This window comes from Dreissena polymorpha, chromosome 4 (genome assembly GCF_020536995.1).
Source record: "Dreissena polymorpha isolate Duluth1 chromosome 4, UMN_Dpol_1.0, whole genome shotgun sequence".
NCBI classification, from domain to species: domain Eukaryota; kingdom Metazoa; phylum Mollusca; class Bivalvia; order Myida; family Dreissenidae; genus Dreissena; species Dreissena polymorpha.
The window spans coordinates 52,938,612-52,956,606 of NC_068358.1; the positions used below are offsets into that span (position 1 = coordinate 52,938,612).

The 17,995-nt window shown below is 36.1% G+C and overlaps 1 protein-coding gene across 3 annotated transcripts in view; it reads right to left on the minus strand.

The window, feature by feature from the left end:
• LOC127876100 (integrin-linked protein kinase-like) overlaps positions 1-17,995 on the minus strand; it is a 31,129-nt gene that overhangs the window by 1,861 nt on the left and 11,273 nt on the right. For 2 of the 3 annotated variants that reach the window (XM_052421022.1, XM_052421021.1), the window contains exons 6-9: positions 17,082-17,203; positions 10,387-10,486; positions 8,191-8,321; positions 2,629-5,149 (exon numbers count right to left, since the gene is read on the minus strand). In XM_052421022.1, the coding sequence (XP_052276982.1) occupies positions 5,012-5,149; positions 8,191-8,321; positions 10,387-10,486; positions 17,082-17,203 (491 nt within the window). In that variant the 3' untranslated portion in view covers positions 2,629-5,011. Of the gene's footprint in view, positions 1-2,628; positions 5,150-8,190; positions 8,322-10,386; positions 10,487-17,081; positions 17,204-17,995 lie in introns of those variants that run through there. The other variant, XR_008047648.1, reaches the window with a different exon arrangement.

Below are 17,995 nucleotides of genomic sequence, written 5' to 3' on the forward strand. Positions count from 1 at the left end.
CGCTTTACTATATTTTCATGATCACACTTTGACATGTTTTTTATATATCTGATTCTCTGTCCGATAAGTTATGTTTCATTCGGCATTCAACCCGAGGAATATGAATTTCCGATCAAGGTACCTTAGCATTAAATCTGGTAGTTTGCAGAACTGCTGTTGCAACACTAGATGAACTAGCCAATAACCACGGGGATGTAAAGGCAGCTGGTTACAGTAATGTGATACAACAGTTTGGGTTCATTGTGACGCTAGTCGCAGTAGAGCAGATCCTGAGTGGAATTGGTACGCCCTTTCTAAGATGTTACAGGATAACAGAGTTCGCCCTTGTAGAAGCAGCAAACATCAGAGGCTTTGAACTATCACTGGCATGTTACAGCTATATTACATAAAACATTTCTGAATTCTTACACATTTCATGGCGGGTAAGGATTTCGTGTTGAGGGTGTAACATTTTCTGATAGGGGAGGGCGTAACTTTTTACAAAAAAAGAACAAAAAACGTGAATTCCGCATCTTGTTAGGTAGTTCTGCTTTCATTACATTTAAATCTCGCACGCAGCGTCGAATTTTAGCCAAATTATGCCTTTCTATATTCAAAATCGCCCTTTTGTACACCGGGTCCGCCCCCCGCCCGAATCCGCCTACCTATCATTTAAAGGGGCCGTCCAACAGATAAAGCGTCGTATCGACGCGAAACGACATTTTGGGATACTACGAGGATTGCTTATGAGCTAAAAAAATACATTTAAATATGAGCGTGGATGGTCGAGTGGTCTAGGCGGGAGGCTTTTTACTCCAGGAATCCAGGGGCCAGTGATTCGAGCCCTGTTGAGGGTTACCTTTTTCCTTTTTTTAAATTGTATTTTTGTTTGTTTACTGGAGATTTTTAGTTCAAATGTTTAAATTTATCAATTTAAAGCATTTAATGACAAGCTTCAACACATGCCAAAATCTGTTGAACGGCCATGATTATGTCTCTGAACTTGTTCATTTACAGACAAGGCAGTTATGTCTACAGAATCAAATTCAGCTTTATCCTCAAACAAAAGATGTGTTTGCAAAACACAATGCCCCCTACTGCGCCACTTTAAAGCCATATATTTACCTTTGACCTTGAAGGATGACCTTGACCTTTCACTATTCAAAATGTGCAGCTCCATGAGATACGCATGCATGCAATTTGGAGTTGCTATCTTCAATATTGCAAAATTTGACCTTTGACCCTTGAAGGATGACCTTGACCTTTTACCACTCAAAATGTGCAGCTCCATGATATACGCATGCATGCAAAATAACGAGTCACTATCTTCAATATTGCAAAATTTGACCTTTGACCTTGACGGATGAGCTTTACCTTTCACCACTCAAAATGTGCAGCTTTACGAGATATGCATGAATGCCAAATATCAAGTTGCTATCTTCAATATTGCAAAATTTGGCCTTTGACCTTGGATAACCTTGACCTTTCACCCCTCAAAATTAGCAGCTCCACGAGATACACATGCATGTCAAATATCAAGTTACTATCTTCAATATTGCACAATTTGACCATTGACCTTGGAGGATGACCTTGACCTTAACCTTTCACCACTCAAAATGTGCAGCTCCATGAGATACACATGCATGTCAAATATCAAGTTGCTATCTTCAATATTGCAAAAGTTATGGGCAATGTTAAAGTTTTCGGACGGACAGACGACTGACTGACACACAGACAGACGGACAGTTCAAAAACTATATGCCACCCTTCAGGAAAAAAAAAAAATATGGCGAAAGTTAAAGTTTTCGGACGGACGGACAGATGCCATATATTTTACCTTTGACCTTGAAGGATGACCTTGACCTTTCACCTTTCAAAATGTGCAGCTCCATGAGATACACATGCATGCCAAATATCAAGTTGCTATCTTCAAGCAGACGAGATGGTGTGGGATGCACTGTATGAAAAATCTGTAACGCTTGCCGAGGAGTATGGTATCGACCAATCTATGCCTCGACACGCTGGTAGCCATGGTCACATGCCCAATGCCCAGCCGCTACCCCATCCCAATACTGGAAGACGAACATGTACCTTCCCTTCATTGATCATCTGTTACAGGAATTAGACTCACGGCTACTGCAAGGGCATGCACGATTCAATGTTCAATATATCATACCAACCAAGGTGCGTACATGTCTAAGATATTTCGTCTAAAAAGGCATTTATTTATGTAGTTCCATGTCTGTAGCTAGTGACTGCTGAAAATAACATGATGTTGAATTGCAGTTATACTGTAACTTGCATAATCAGAAATTTACGGACATTCAGAGATAGATCAACGTTTGTCATAAATTATTTGTGAATGTTAAAAATAATAATAATACATATACGTTTAAACGGTCAATGATTATATACAAATTAAGTATATGTAAATCAGCGATAAACAAACATTAATCTATTTAATGTTCGGGTTTATGTTTTGACGATACAGTGATATAATCTAGTCTAGATGCAAATATCTCAGTAAAATTCAAACTAGTTACCAAATATGGTCTACAAGGTTATTCGACATGGGGAATACTAGTTTTTAAAATGAATGACTTCACTCAACCATCTCTTGTATTCAATAAGTCAAGATAAGATAAGAAGTTTAAACGTGTATATTTTATTCAAAAAGCAATAATACTTGATATTCTAAGGCAAAACTTCTATCAACTGCATAAGGCAAAGTGATCGAACTGACATACAAAAGATGTCTTTTACCAATGTTGTCTTATCACTCCAACATGCTGTCCGTATCAATGAGCCATCAACTTGAACTATAAAATAACTGAACAACACAGTTACAACATCCAAGAAGGATCTTTGTAGTTAACATACCTGCTTAAAATGAAACTAAAGCATGGTGGCCACAAGACATCAGTGTAAATATAAGTATAAATTCAAAAAGAAGAATAGAAACCAGAAGTATAAGTTTATCTTAAGTTTCAGCACACTGAACAAGAATCCATCAATTTGAATGCAAAATGTCACAATAACCTGTAGTTACTTCCATATAAACTTGTACTATAGCTCAAACATTTTCTATACACAGTGAACTACCATGCTTAAAAAAGGACTTACAAGTAAAGTAAGAGAACTTTAAACATTATAGTATACAATAAACATACACATGATACTGAATTAAATACATTATATCTACTTAATAAAAAATTCTGATAATTGTATTTCCAATAATTATACATATAATACAAACACAAGATATAAACAGGACTATCTGCCACCTGACCAGCCATACAATTAACATAAATATATAGAGAGCACCATTATTTAACAAATTTATTATTATTATCATTTTTATAATGAAATATAAGAGTTTAAATCTATACACAATTAACAATGCACTTGCTATGATTATTTTTTAATTAAAAATAAAGGCGAATTTGTTAAATACTCTGTTAACTATTGGAATTTATTATTTTCTTTCACATAATTGGGTTGTGCTCTGTGAAAAGGGGCTAAATGCATGTGCGTAAAGTGTCGTCCCAGATTGGCTATGCAGTCTAATCAGGGACGACATATTACGCACATACATTAAACAACCTTTTCACAGAGCACGACCCAATTGTACGTTTAACACTTTATGGTTAAATATAAAATGATTAAACATAAATATTTATCATATGTTACTTAATGCACATTTTTATATTTTCTAATGACCATCTTATCAAGTAAACTTCAATAATTGTTTGAAAGTACATTTGCCTGTATTCAAATTAAAGTACAAATATGTGAATAATTAGAAAGTTACATGAACACACATACAAATTGCAACAAATAATATAAATAAAGGAAATACATAAGATCATGATGTAAATGGCACTTGCATTGCAAAATGATGTTATTCAATAATAAATCTGATCTATTCTTTAACACAGACTACTGGTAATAATCTTCAACAAGAGATGTTTTCGTCAGAAACACAATGCCCCTATTGCGCCGCTAAATTTTTATTTTTTTTTACCTTGAAGGATGACCTTGACCTTGAACTTCCACACTCAAAATGTGCAGCTTCATGAGAACGCCGCTTTGAAATTTTATATATTTTTTTTACCTTTGACCGTGAAGAATGACCTTGACCTTGAACTTCCACCACTCAAAATTTGCAGCTTCATGAGATACACATGCATGCCAAATATCAAGTTTCTATCTTCAATAATGCAAAAGTTATGGCCAATGTTAAAGTTTTTTTTCGGACGGACAGACAGACTGACATACACACACACATACTGACTGACGGACAGTTCAACTGCTATATGCCACCCCAACGGGGCATAAAACAGTAAAACCTTAGCAATTATACAATAATTAGAATAAACAAAATAATCCTTTTTTAATAAGTAAATGAAATCAAACATTATAGATAATCCATTTTCATTTAATCTGTCAAGTAAAATTATATATTATACTTCTGCCTTATTTAAAATCCAGAATTTCAGACTTAATAGTAAAGTTTCAGAACATATTAATTTTCAAATATATTACAAATAGATTTTGTAATTTGCTGATTTAAAATGTGCAGATGGACCATGGCTTCACCCAGTCCTACGATGCAATGTCTGTCATATATATTGTTAAGAAGTGATATGTGAATCTAAAATTGCTTGAACAATATTTACCGTAGTTATTTCCTGGATAAGAACATGAACATACATACACAAGCACATATAGGTGTACCATGGAAAAGGTAAACTAAATGCTATTACTAATGGGCATTAAAACAACACCATAAATTTCTTAACATTCAAACTGTACTACATGCTGCGAACACATGATTTGAAACCTCATTTTTTAAAGTCCGACCTGAAGAAAAAAAAATAATAAAATGATAGTATAAAAAATCAAGCCATTGATGAGGAAAATTTAAAATGATTTAACAAGATTGATATAACACATATGACCAGCAGTATGTCCCCCCCCCCCCCAAGATGCCCCTCAGATCTATTTATAGCACACATTTATGTGGCAACCCTCATTTTTCCAATATTGGGATGATCATGTCAAAACGGGGCCTCTTTCCCGGATCTTCGTTCATGCAGATCTTGAGTAGGCGAAGGATATGGGATGAAATTCCTGGAGGTATCGTGATCCGCAAGCCTTCTAAAGCCACCTGTAACAGTGATACCTTGTAAATTAATATGTTGTCATGCATGATTACTGCCCCCAGTGTGCTACTGCCAGCCAGAATTTATTTGAGAGACAGGAAACATGGCAACTCAACAAAACCAGGTCTACCAAATTAAATGCAGTCGAAGCCCAATGGACCGAACTAGCCGGGCACCGACAACAAAAGTTAAAGCCATCTGGAATTCGAGCCATCCGATTTATAATATACTTATATTTACTAACATGAATCTGCAATATATTTACATCTCCAGTTGAAGAGTATTTAGTACTGCTTAAACTCTGTACTACTGTTCTGCTATTGAATTTATTAGAACTTAACATATAATATTAATATTTGTATTCATCAATATATTTCAAAAGTTACAACAAACAATGAAACAAATATCATGTAATAAACACATATTTTACAATCGATTTTTTATGTAGCACATTTACGTGTACATGTCAGAAACAGCACTTAAAGAAACCAAACATGAATAACATGAAACATGAACAAAAAACTATATACACATCGCTGAATATTTGTTATGTTAATAAGTTGTCGTATAGATACTAAGTTTTTTATTTCATAAAGTTGACATTGTACATGTTTATGATGCAGCTGTTCCAGCAATAATAATACTGCATCTACAAAAACTCCTGATTTGATAAAGAATGTCATCTTTTATTCAAATCAACTAACGATTGAGTCGATGACATCTTTGCAATTATGGCCTGGCTTTAATAAAACGCTCCTAATTTATAAAAAAAATTATGCCACCAAATCAAGTTCAAGCCAAACAAACAAAAAACATTTGTAAAATTGTGACCTGGACTTTATTTTTTTTTTCGAGCCTCACGAATTCAAGCCATCTGACAGAAATTTATATGAGTACATAGCAATAAAAATTGGTGGAAAATTCGAGCCAAGCGCTTCGCCTGTATTCAATTTAATTTCAATAAATGGGCAATCCAAAGCTAGGCCTGTTTTAAAGCTACCTTCACACAATATTTGGAAAAATTACTGGAGCAGAAAGACCTGAAAATTCATGTCCCATATAAACGTGAAAGGTAGTATTATTTAAATGGCAATACCTCCCCTTAAACAAGAGGGCCTGAAAGGCCCAAAGTCGCTCACCTGAGATTCAAAGGAACTGACCCTGTTCTGTGCAGCCCAAGATGTCATTAGAACAAAATGTTCTTACCAACTTTCATGACTAGTGAACACCCTGTCAGTCACGTTTTTCAACAGACCAGAACCATTTTCATACACATCCAAGATATCATTTAAACAAATATACTGAAAAAGTTTCATGAAGATTCATAAGTCCATATAAGGAAAAATGCCCCCCCCCCCCCCCACCGCTGGCCATGTTTTTCAAGCAACTGGAACCATTTTCGAACATGTCCAAAAAATCATTGGGACAAATTTTCTGACAAAGTTTCATGATGATCCTACAATTAATATGGCTCTATAGTGTTAACAAGGTTTAACTATAGCTATACATGTATAAGGGAAAATGCCATGCCCCCTTGGCGGCCATGTTTTTCCACCAACCGGAACCATTTTCAACTCATCCAAGAATATCATTGAAACAAATCATCTGCACCAAGTTTCATGATGATCGGACAATAAATGTGGCTTCGAGAGTGTTAACAAGGTTTTACTAAAGCATGATATATAGCCATATTAGGAAAAATTCCCTGCCCCCTTGTGGCCATATTTTTTAAGCAAACCGAAACCATTTTCAAACTCAACCAAGATATCATTAGGACAAATCTTCTGACCAAGTTTCATGAAGATCGGAAAATAAATGTGGCCTCTAGAGTGTTAACAAGGTTTTACTAAAGCCATATAAGGAAAAATGCCCCGCCCCTCTGGCGGCCATGTTTTTCAACCAACTGGTATCATTTTTGAAGTCGTCCAAGATATTATTAGGATAAATCTTCTGACCAAGTTTCATGAGGATCGGACAATAAATGTGGCCTCTAGAGTGTTAACAAGATTTTACTATAGCCATCTAAAGCCATATAAGAAAAAATGCCCCGCCCCTTGGCAGCCATGTTTTTCAAGCAAACGTAACCATTTTCGATTGTTAACAAGGTTTTACTATAGCCATATAAGGAAAACTGCCCTGCCCCTTGGCGGCCAAGTTTTTCACCGATCTGGACCATTTTCGAACTCGTCCGAGATATAAATGAAACCAATATTTTGACCAAGTTTCATGATAATTGGGCAAAAATTGTGACTTCTAGAGTGTTCACAAGGTTTCTCTTTAGCCATATAAGGAATACTGCCCTGCCCCCCTGGCCGCCATGTTTTTCAACGGACCGGAACCATTTTTGAACTCAACCAACATATCATTTAGACAAACATTTTGACAAAAATACATGAAGATTGGGCATCAAATGTGACTTCTACAGTGTTCACAAGTTGTTTGTTTTTTTTGACCTAGTGACCTAGTTTTCGACCCAGCATGACCCAGTTTCGAACTCAGTCGAGGTATCAATGGTACAAATGTTCTGACCAAATTTCATGAAGATCAGACAATTAATGTGGCCTCTAGAGTGTTCACAAGACAAAATGTTGACGAAGGACGACGCACGAAGGAGAAAAGGCACAAAAGCTCACCATGAGCACAACATGAGCGTGTTGTGCTCAGGTGAGCTAAAAACAAATCCTGCATAACAAACTGTTGATATGCAGATTTCAAACCTTAAAGGAAAGTTCATATAAACTGTAAATGCAGTTCACTCACGCATATACTAGTAAATTATAACACTTTCCGCATTAATTGTTTTTTATTTGAAAGGATTTTTCTTTTAAGTGAAAATCTAGTTTAGGCGAAAAGTGTCGTCCTGGATTAGCCTGTGTGGACTGCATAGGCTAATCAGAGACGACAGTTTCTGCTTTTATTGTATTTGATTTCAAAGTAAGTCTCATCTAAGCAAAAAATCTAGTACAGGTGGAAAGTTTCATCCCTAATTAGCCAATGCAGAGTGCATAAGACTCCATTATCACAGAGCGAGGCTCAAACCTATTACCTTCATGCCAATCTCCATTGGTGTGAGGTCGGCAAAGGGCACTTCCCTTGTCTCCAGCTCATAGAGCACGATGGCAAAGCTCCACATGTCCGCCGCACGCATGTTTATCTCTTCTGGCTTCTTCTGTAGGGCTGCACATTTAGAAGGGATTGATAATTCTACTACATATTGCAGTTCTGTAGGGCTGCACATTCAGAATGGATTGATAATTGTACTACATAGTGCAGTTCTGTGGGGCTGCAGATTCAGAATGGGTTGATAATTGTACTTCATATTGCAGTTCTGTGGGGCTGCACATTCAGAATGGATTGATAATTGTACTACATAGTGCAGTTCTGTAGGGCTGCACATTCAGAATGGATTGATAATTGTACTACATAGTGCAGTTCTGTAGGGCTGCAGATTCAGAATGGATTGATAATTGTACTACATAGTGCAGTTCTGTGGGGCTGCACATTCAGAATGGATTGATAATTGTACTACATATTGCAGTTCTGTAGGGCTGCACATTCAGAATGGATTGATAATTGTACTACATAGAGCAGTTCTGTAGGGCTGCAGATTCAGAATGGATTGATAATTGTACTACATAGTGCAGTTCTGTGGGGCTGCACATTCAGAATGGATTGATAATTGTACTACATATTGCAGTTCTGTAGGGCTGCACATTCAGAATGGATTGATAATTGTACTACATAGTGCAGTTCTGTAGGGCTGCAGATTCAGAATGGATTGATAATTGTACTACACATTGCAGTTCTGTAGGGCTTTATATTTAGAAGGGATTGCTAATTGTACCACATATTGCAGTTCTGTAGGGCTGCACATTCACAATGGATTGATAATTGTACTACATAGTGAAGTTCTGTGGGGGCTGCACATTCAGAATGGATTGATAATTGTACTACATAGTGAAGTTCTGTGGGGGCTGCACATTCACAATGGATTGATAATTGTACTACATAGTGAAGTTCTGTGGGGGCTGCACATTCAGAATGGATTGATAATTGTACTACATATTGCAGTTCTGTAGGGCTGCACATTCAGAATGGATTGATAATTGTACTACATAGTGAAGTTCTGTGGGGGCTGCACATTCAGAATGGATTGATAATTGTACTACATAGTGAAGTTCTGTGGGGGCTGCACATTCACAATGGATTGATAATTGTACTACATAGTGAAGTTCTGTGGGGGCTGCACATTCACAATGGATTGATAATTGTACTACATAGTGAAGTTCTGTGGGGGCTGCACATTCACAATGGATTGATAATTGTACTACATAGTGAAGTTCTGTGGGGGCTGCACATTCAGAATGGATTGATAATTGTACTACATATTGCAGTTCTGACACCTAACACATGACTCTCTTGAGAGCGCTTAGCATAAATCTCATTCTAGATTTATCTGTATATATATAACTTATACTTTGTTTTACTCACTTTAACTACATTTTTAAGATATTGATTGTACATTATATCATAACATAAAGTTTGAAGTTAATGTATGTAAGAAAATATATATCTGTACATCTTAAAGCACATTATTCATATCAATCCACTGTAACTCCACTATAACGTGCTCCATTGTATTTATTTTATTGGCATGTTCTTATGAAATGAAAACACTGCAAATGCCAGTTTTAAATGTATGATACTTAACACAGATGAGAATATTTAAAAACACACACTTTCATGATAAATTGGAGAAAACACATACAATGTAAACATTTAAGATAAAGGGAAGTAACTTAAACCAGGTGTTTATTGATGACATGAAGCCTGATGAAAGAATAACTTTCCATTCTTATTTTGATGAAAGAGTATTACACAGAAACAACTTAACAATTTAACCAGTGAAATAAATGCATAGACTTAACCAAATATGTATACTGAAAAACATTGCAATGCATAATTTATTCTTAAAGCTCAAAAGTATCTGGATAACATTCATTGTTAAACTTATTTATATTTGCTCCACGGTTACTATAGAATCAATAGACTAAGGCTAACTGAGACAGTCATGGTTAGATTCCTAGCAAGAATTTTGTATTTAGGTGTTTTTTAGGGAAACGCTCAATGAGAAAGAATCAATAGGAACCCCCTGTTTTCGCTATGCAGAAGCCAAATCCACTACTCTCCATGCCAGCATGTTTGTGGGCTTAAGAGCCTTGTTAATGCTTATAGATGTTACCTTCAGGGGCCATCCAGCCTGGGGAGTATAGCTTGCCCTTCTCATGAAATGAGAATCCATAATCTCCCATGTTGATACGCGCTGTCAGATCCTCGTCAATCTGCAGAACAGAGAACACTGGGGTGAAATTAATGTTCCATATTTAAGTTGTGGAATATATTTTGTTTGCCATATGATGACTAAATAAGTCGGGCCTTCATTCTCGGTGATATGTATCCCAACCATCTATATACCATACAAAAAAAGATTCTGGATTTAATACAGGTGTTAGCTTTTCAATATAAAATTTCGTATTAACATCTACTTGCCATAAGGCAAGTGACCAATATCCCATACAAAACATACTACACGAAATAAAACATGGAAAGGTCAATGAAAAGCAAATATGTGTTTCAACCAGTCTAAATATTAACAAAAACAAAAGATTGTAATATTTCAATCTCAAAATAATACAAGAGCATGTGTATGAAACACAGTTGACAGCCTTCTCTTATGACAATATCAACTGCCTAAATCATTCTAAGCAATAACACAGCATGCGCTAATCAAAATTCATTTAATGGGTATATCAAGATACATGACTGTGCATATCTATTATCATCATACATATATTCAACGCAAAATAAAAATCATGTTGAATGCTCAACAGAAAACATGCTATAAACTGCGCGGCTTGGCTGGAACTGTAAAAATGCATACATATATATGAACTAATTTAAAGCAGGTTTGAGACGAGACTAAGGTAAACAATAGGGCCAAGATGGCCTTAGTTCGCTCACCTGAGAGGAGTCGGTTCATTCAATCTTTACCAAACGTCAAACTTGACCTAGATATTATCCAGACAAACATCCTGGTCAAGTTTCATCATTATTGAACCAAAACTCTGGCATATGGAGTGTTTTTGTTTTTGTAAGATTTGACCTGGTGACCTATATTTTGAGTTGACCCCCCCCCCCCTTACCAAACATCAAACTTTGCTTACAAAAATAAATATTATGACCAAGATTCATAAAATCTGAAACATAATTGTGACCTCTAGAGTGTTTACAAGGATTTTGTATAATATAATGAAAATTTGGACAATCTAAGGGCAATAAGTATGGCATTAATTATGTGATATATATAAAACCAATCTTTGTGCCAAGTTTCATGATGATTGGGCAAACAATGTGATTTCTAGAGTGTTCACAAGCTTTTTTTACTATATAATTATAAGAAAATTTCCCCCCCCCCCCCCCGGCAGCCATGTTATTCAACTGACCAGAACCATTTTCGAACTCAACTCTCATATCAAGGAAACAAATGTTCTGACCAAATTTCATGAAAATTGGGCCAAAATTTTGACTTCTAGAGTGTTCACATGTTTTCACTAAATACATATAGAGAAAAATGCCCCGCCCACTGGTGGCCATGTTTTTTCACCGATCTGGACCATTTTCGAACACGTCCGACATACCAATAAAACCAATGTTTTGAGTTTTGACCAACTTTCATGATGATTGGGCAAAAATTGTGACTTCTAGAGTGTTTACAAGGTTTCTCTATAGCCAAATAAGGAAAACTGCCCCCCCCCCAGGAAGCCATGTTTTTCAACTGACCGGAACCATTTTCAAACTCAACTCTCATATCAAGGAAACAAATGTTCTGACCAAATTTCATGAAAATTGGACCAAAAATGTGACTTCTAGAGTGTTCACATGTTTTCACTATATACATATAGAGAACAAGATGTGTTTGTGAAACACAATGTCCCCCTATATGATGTTTGACATTGTAGGATGACCTTGACCTTGTGAAGGATGACCTTGACCTTTCACCACTCAAAATGTGCAGCTCCTTGAGATACACATGCATGCCAAATATCAAGTTGCTATCTTCAATATTGCAAAAGTATTCATAAAAAAAGCGATTTGGGCCACATATATTTGACCTCTGACCTTGAAGGATGACCTTGACCTTGACCTTTCACCACTCAAAATGTGCAGCTTCATGAGATACACATGCATGCCAAATATCAAGTTGCTATCTTCAATATTGCAAAAGTATTCATAAAATGAGCGATTTTGGCCACATATAATTGACCTCTGACCTTGAAGGATGACCTTGACCTTTCACCACTCAAAATGTGCAGCTCCATGAGATACACATGCATGCCAAATATCAAGTTGCTATCTTCAATATTGCAAAAGTATTCATAAAATGAGCGATTTTGGCCACATATATTTGACCTCTGACCTTGAAGGATGACCTTGACCTTTCACCACTCAAAATGTTCAGCTTCATGCGATACACATGCATGCCAAATATGAAGTTGCTATCTTCAATATAGCAAAAGTTATTGCAAAATGTTAAAGTTGGCGCAAACAGACAGACCAACAGACAGACCAACAGACAGGGCAAAAACAATATGTCCCCCACTACTATAGTGGGGGACATAAAAATGCCCCGCCCACAGGCGGCCATGTTTTTACACTGATCTGGACCATTTTGGAACTCGTTCGAGATATCAATAAAAATAATGTTTTGACCAACTTTCATGATGATTGGGCAAAAATTGTGACTTCTAGAGTGTTTACAAGGTTTCTCTATAGCCAAATAAGGAAAACTGCTCCGCCCACTGGCGGCCATGTTTTTCAACGGACCGAAACCACTTTTTAACTTGATCAACATATTATTAATGCAAACATTTTGACAAAGTTACATGAAGATTGGGCATGAAATGTGACTTCTACAGTGTTTACAAGGTTTTTCTCTTTTTTTTACCTAGTGACCTAGTTTTTGACCCAGCATGACCCAGTTTCGAACTTGATGGAGACATCATAGGGACAAATCTTCTGACCAAGTTTCATGAAGATTGGACACATTGGGAATGTGGCCTCTAGAGTGTTTACAAACCAAATATGGACGACAGACGGACGGAAGACAGACAAAAACCCGTCACAAAAGCTCACCTGAGCAATCAGGTGAGCTAAAAACAAGAGCTGTCACCATAGGATGACTTATGCCCCCTATAAATGCTTGATAGAAGTTATAAGCTTGAAATGCACTAAGTGACCCCATGACCTAGTTTTTGACCCGGCATGACCCATATTCGAACTTGACCTAGATATTGTCTAGATACAACTTCTGTCCAAGTTTGGTAAAGATCAGATGAAAAAACTATTTGAATTAGAGAGCGGACACGAAAAGTGTGACAGACTGACAGACTGACTGATGGACAGTGCGAAAACTATATACCCCCTTTTCTTCGAAAGGGGGCATAAAAATCTTTTTTCTGTTTTGGCAGGGCATACAAATGATGCTTTTTCTGACAGGTGATTTTTGGCCCAGAACAAGCTGAATATTCTGGATGGTCCTCCCACAGGATGTGTTAACATTTAAATATCATTTAACCCTTTATATATTAAAATCACGGGAACTTGTCATACCGTACAAGTACTTTGAGATAGTTAAAATTGTTTATCCAGACAAATGCTTTATTTTGTGCATTTCAGATATTAAAGAGCATTACAAACAAGAGATGTGTTTGTCAGAACACAATGCCCCCTACTGCGCCGCTTTGAAGCCATATATTTGACACTTGACCTTGAAGGATGACCTTGACCTTTCACCACTTAAAATGTGCAGCTCCATGAGATACACATGCATGCCAAATATTAAGTTGCTATCTTCAATAGTGCAAAAGTTATTGCAAAACTTTAACCAAGGTTAAAGTTTGTGACAAACACATACAATGACAGACACATTCAATGACAGACAGGCCAAAAACAATATACCCCCGATCATTCGATCCCGGGGGGCATAAAATCATTTAATCTGAGAACAACTCTTTAGCTGATTTATTGTTACCCAGAAAACATGAATTCAATGTTTTGTAAACTCACATTAAAAGGGAAGTGTTAAACTTTTTTGGTTGTGACATCAGTCTCTACTCCTGTTTATCAACTATACAAACTCTCTATGCAAACATGACTGCCTAATTAACACTTCACATGAGTCCAACTACCATACAGCACTAGGACTCCTATACCTACACTGTAGTTAGTAAAGAATAGTCAGCGATGACAACATGAAAGATGACTAAAGACCTAAAATGGAACAATTGACAATCTAAAATCACCAAATATACATTATTACACACTGTGTATAAACATTCTTAATCTTTACGGAAAAAGCCACAATGTTTTGTTTAATTTAAAATACAGCTCGCAACATCACTAGCAGTTTGATTGATAGTTATGCAGATTTAGTTCATCTGTTTTTGGACAGTTAACATTAGTATGACAAGTAAAAATATAATTGTCACAAACCTGGAGATTATATACCCCACAATGTGGCTAATTAAGTATGACAAAATTGTTACAAACATTTAAAACCAACCGGGAAGATATATTTGGGATGAAAACTGGTTAACAAACTGTACAGGCTAACACACTTTTCATATGATTGCAGAAAAATATTGTTTGTTAAATAATGTAAAAATAGAGCATTTTAATACAAAAATTACTATTAAATCGTCTTTATGACAGATCAAAATTGGCTAAAGGTGATCATAAATTTAATGATAATGATGATATTAGTAGCTTACTGATTTAACTGAACCTTTTCAAAAGGATCAACTACTATACTTAAAACCATACATTTGCACACAAGTATAGTTAATTGTCAAAACTATTAAAGGTGCAGTTTGAAAGAAACATATTTTATTTATCAATGTAAATGCATTTCAGTTAAAATAGTATTCTCGTGCACACCAATTTCTTTGTTGATTTGGTGGAGGTTTGCATTATCAGAATAAGATCAAGTTTGATGTGACTTTCTCTACTGCACCCTTAATGGACAGGAGCATGACAAAACAAATGAAAAACTCTCAGGGATGCTGGTAGCACGCGACATTCCCAGTTACCCCAACAATGATGCCCTCTGGCGAGCGATATTTGGGGTCGTCTATATTTATTTTGGCAAGGTCTTCATCAATCTATAAGGCAAACACCAACATCACAAGCAAATATATTAATCTTTTTTGGAAACATTAAGGATTTGCTTCTCCAATTTTTAAATTTGGCAAACTAAGCTCGAATAAGAAAACAATTACCATCACGCATTCAAAAAACAACAATGATTTACTATGTTATTCTTAGGTAAAAGTAACACTTAAAGTGGCATGGACAACTTAACTGCGGAAAGCCCTTTATAAATAACATGACTTTTGATTAACATAACAGGTTTATAAACCATTTGGTAATGCATGGTCCCAATTCATAAGATATTTGTTTACCTTTTTCTGATGATCATGCAGATGAGCAGCTCTTTATTGATAAAAAATAATTTTTCAGCAAAAACATTAAAACAAAACCTTACCCAAATATTAGATTCCATGTCATCATCTAAACTTCAATAAAGTCAAACAAGGGAAATCAATGTGTATATGAACTAAACTAATATTGAATTCACAGTTATCTTTCTTTGGTTTGCAGCATATGCCAATGAATGTCCAGTTTGGACTAGAGTACCAGCAAAAAAAACACAGAAATGTATTACTGTAAGGAAAGTGGTCGACAGCATTTGTCAATTATGAAGAACTACAGCAACATAAAATTTGGCTGAATTTGAAGAATACAGATATTGTTAAAACTGTTATTTTCTACAACTTCTTTAGTCTTCAATACAACTTGGAATTAAACAACCACATCTTCATTGAGAACCATCTGTTAAAGATATTAACAGCTTAGGTAGCTTGTATGTATTAAAAGTTTAAAGCATATTTTCTAAAGTCTAAATCTTTTCTTGAACATAAATATCATGTACTTGAGACTTTAGAACATCGGGTAAACTTAGACCCATATATGAATTGCTTATAGTTTGACTCGAGTATTAGAATGGGTCAGTGAATAAGTGATTAACAGGGCCAGTGGACATAAATCAAAGACACAGAGCTATTTTGTCCCCCGTTATTGGCGGAGGGATATTGTTTTGGCGTTATCCGTCCATCCGTCCGTCTTTCCGTCCGTCCAGAGCCATATCTTGGAAGTGCTTTGACAGATTTCATTGAAACTTGGTATGAGTATATATATGGATACTAGGATAATGCACGCCAAATGGTATTGTACACCATCTGTAAATAACGGAGTTATGGCCCTTTGTATCTTGAAAAAATGCTTTTTTGAGTGTCAAATATAACACTTTTGTGTCCAGAAGCATATTGGCGGGGGATATCAAATCAACGAATTTGCTTGTTTATTCTATACTATAGTTTTAGCAAAACATATGGTTACATTACCTCCTCAACTATCTTTTATTCATAAGGATATCCTCCAAAATGAAACTTACCCTAACGATTGTCCATAACCTGTCAGTTATATTATGTTAAAATAACCCCAAATTGGGTTTATACACTCCATTTTTACCATATTTGAATGCTAGAGCCCCCAAGCCGCACAAAAATCCCTAAGAGACAAAGGAGCCCTATTCTGAGAAAACTGGGCTAAATGCATGTGCAGGGGCAACATTTTCTGCTTTGATATTTTTCATTTAAACGCTGAAAAATTCCAGTTAAGGCAGAAATTGTTGTCACTGATTGGCCTAAGTAGACTTCACAGGCTTATCTGGGAGGACACTTTACGCCCATGCATCAATTTCGGTTATCCCATAACGAGACACATAAGAAGGAAGGCTTGCTAGTGTGGCGTTCATACCATGACATGTTTGCTGGTGAGGTACATGTTGGGTATCAGGGGCTCCAGTGTGTGCAAGAACTCCATGCCCCGGGCGATGTCGATGGCAAACCTAAGGCACTGGTTCTGGTCCACCACAATACCTGCAGTGAGAAACAAGTCCTGTTTGAAATAGTTTGACTACAAATGTGTCACCTTCTGAGAAAACTGGACATATTGCATGTGCGTAAAGTGTCGTCCCAGATAAGCCTGTGGAGACTGCACAGGCTAATCAGGGACGACACTTTCCGCTTAAATCGTATTTTTCGTTTAAAGGAAGTCTCTTCTACATGAAAATCCAGTTAAGGCGGAAAGTGTTGTCCCTGATTAGCCTGTGCAGACTGCACAGGCTAATCTTGGACAACACTTTACGCACATGCATTATGCCCAGTTTTCTCAGAACGCGACTCAAATGGTTTACCCTTTAGCACTCAGACACATTGCACGTTTGTACTTTAGAAATTCATAATAAATTTGAGACCTTTCTGGATTCTAGACATAAGAAGAAAGTTTTAAAGTAACATGAATACTCAAAATCAACAAATATTTCACAAAATATTTCGTAAAATACAGTTCACCCATAAAAAAATCAGTGTTCCTTATAGCAATAGCCAAAATTTCAAAGCTAGATGTGGTATAGTAACAAAGATTTAAAGAGATACAAAAGGCTCGTATTTATTTTTGTGTGGTACGACATATTCCATTTTAATATCTCCCAACAATATCTATTCATACGACACATGAACACTTACTTGGTACATGAACATGTGTTGAATGTATTGTCCCGCAAAAAACAAAAACAAGCATTTTGTATCTTGTAAAATCTATGTTACCAGACCACATTTAGTGTTGAAATTGTGGCTATTGCTATAAGGAACATTCATTTATTATGTGTG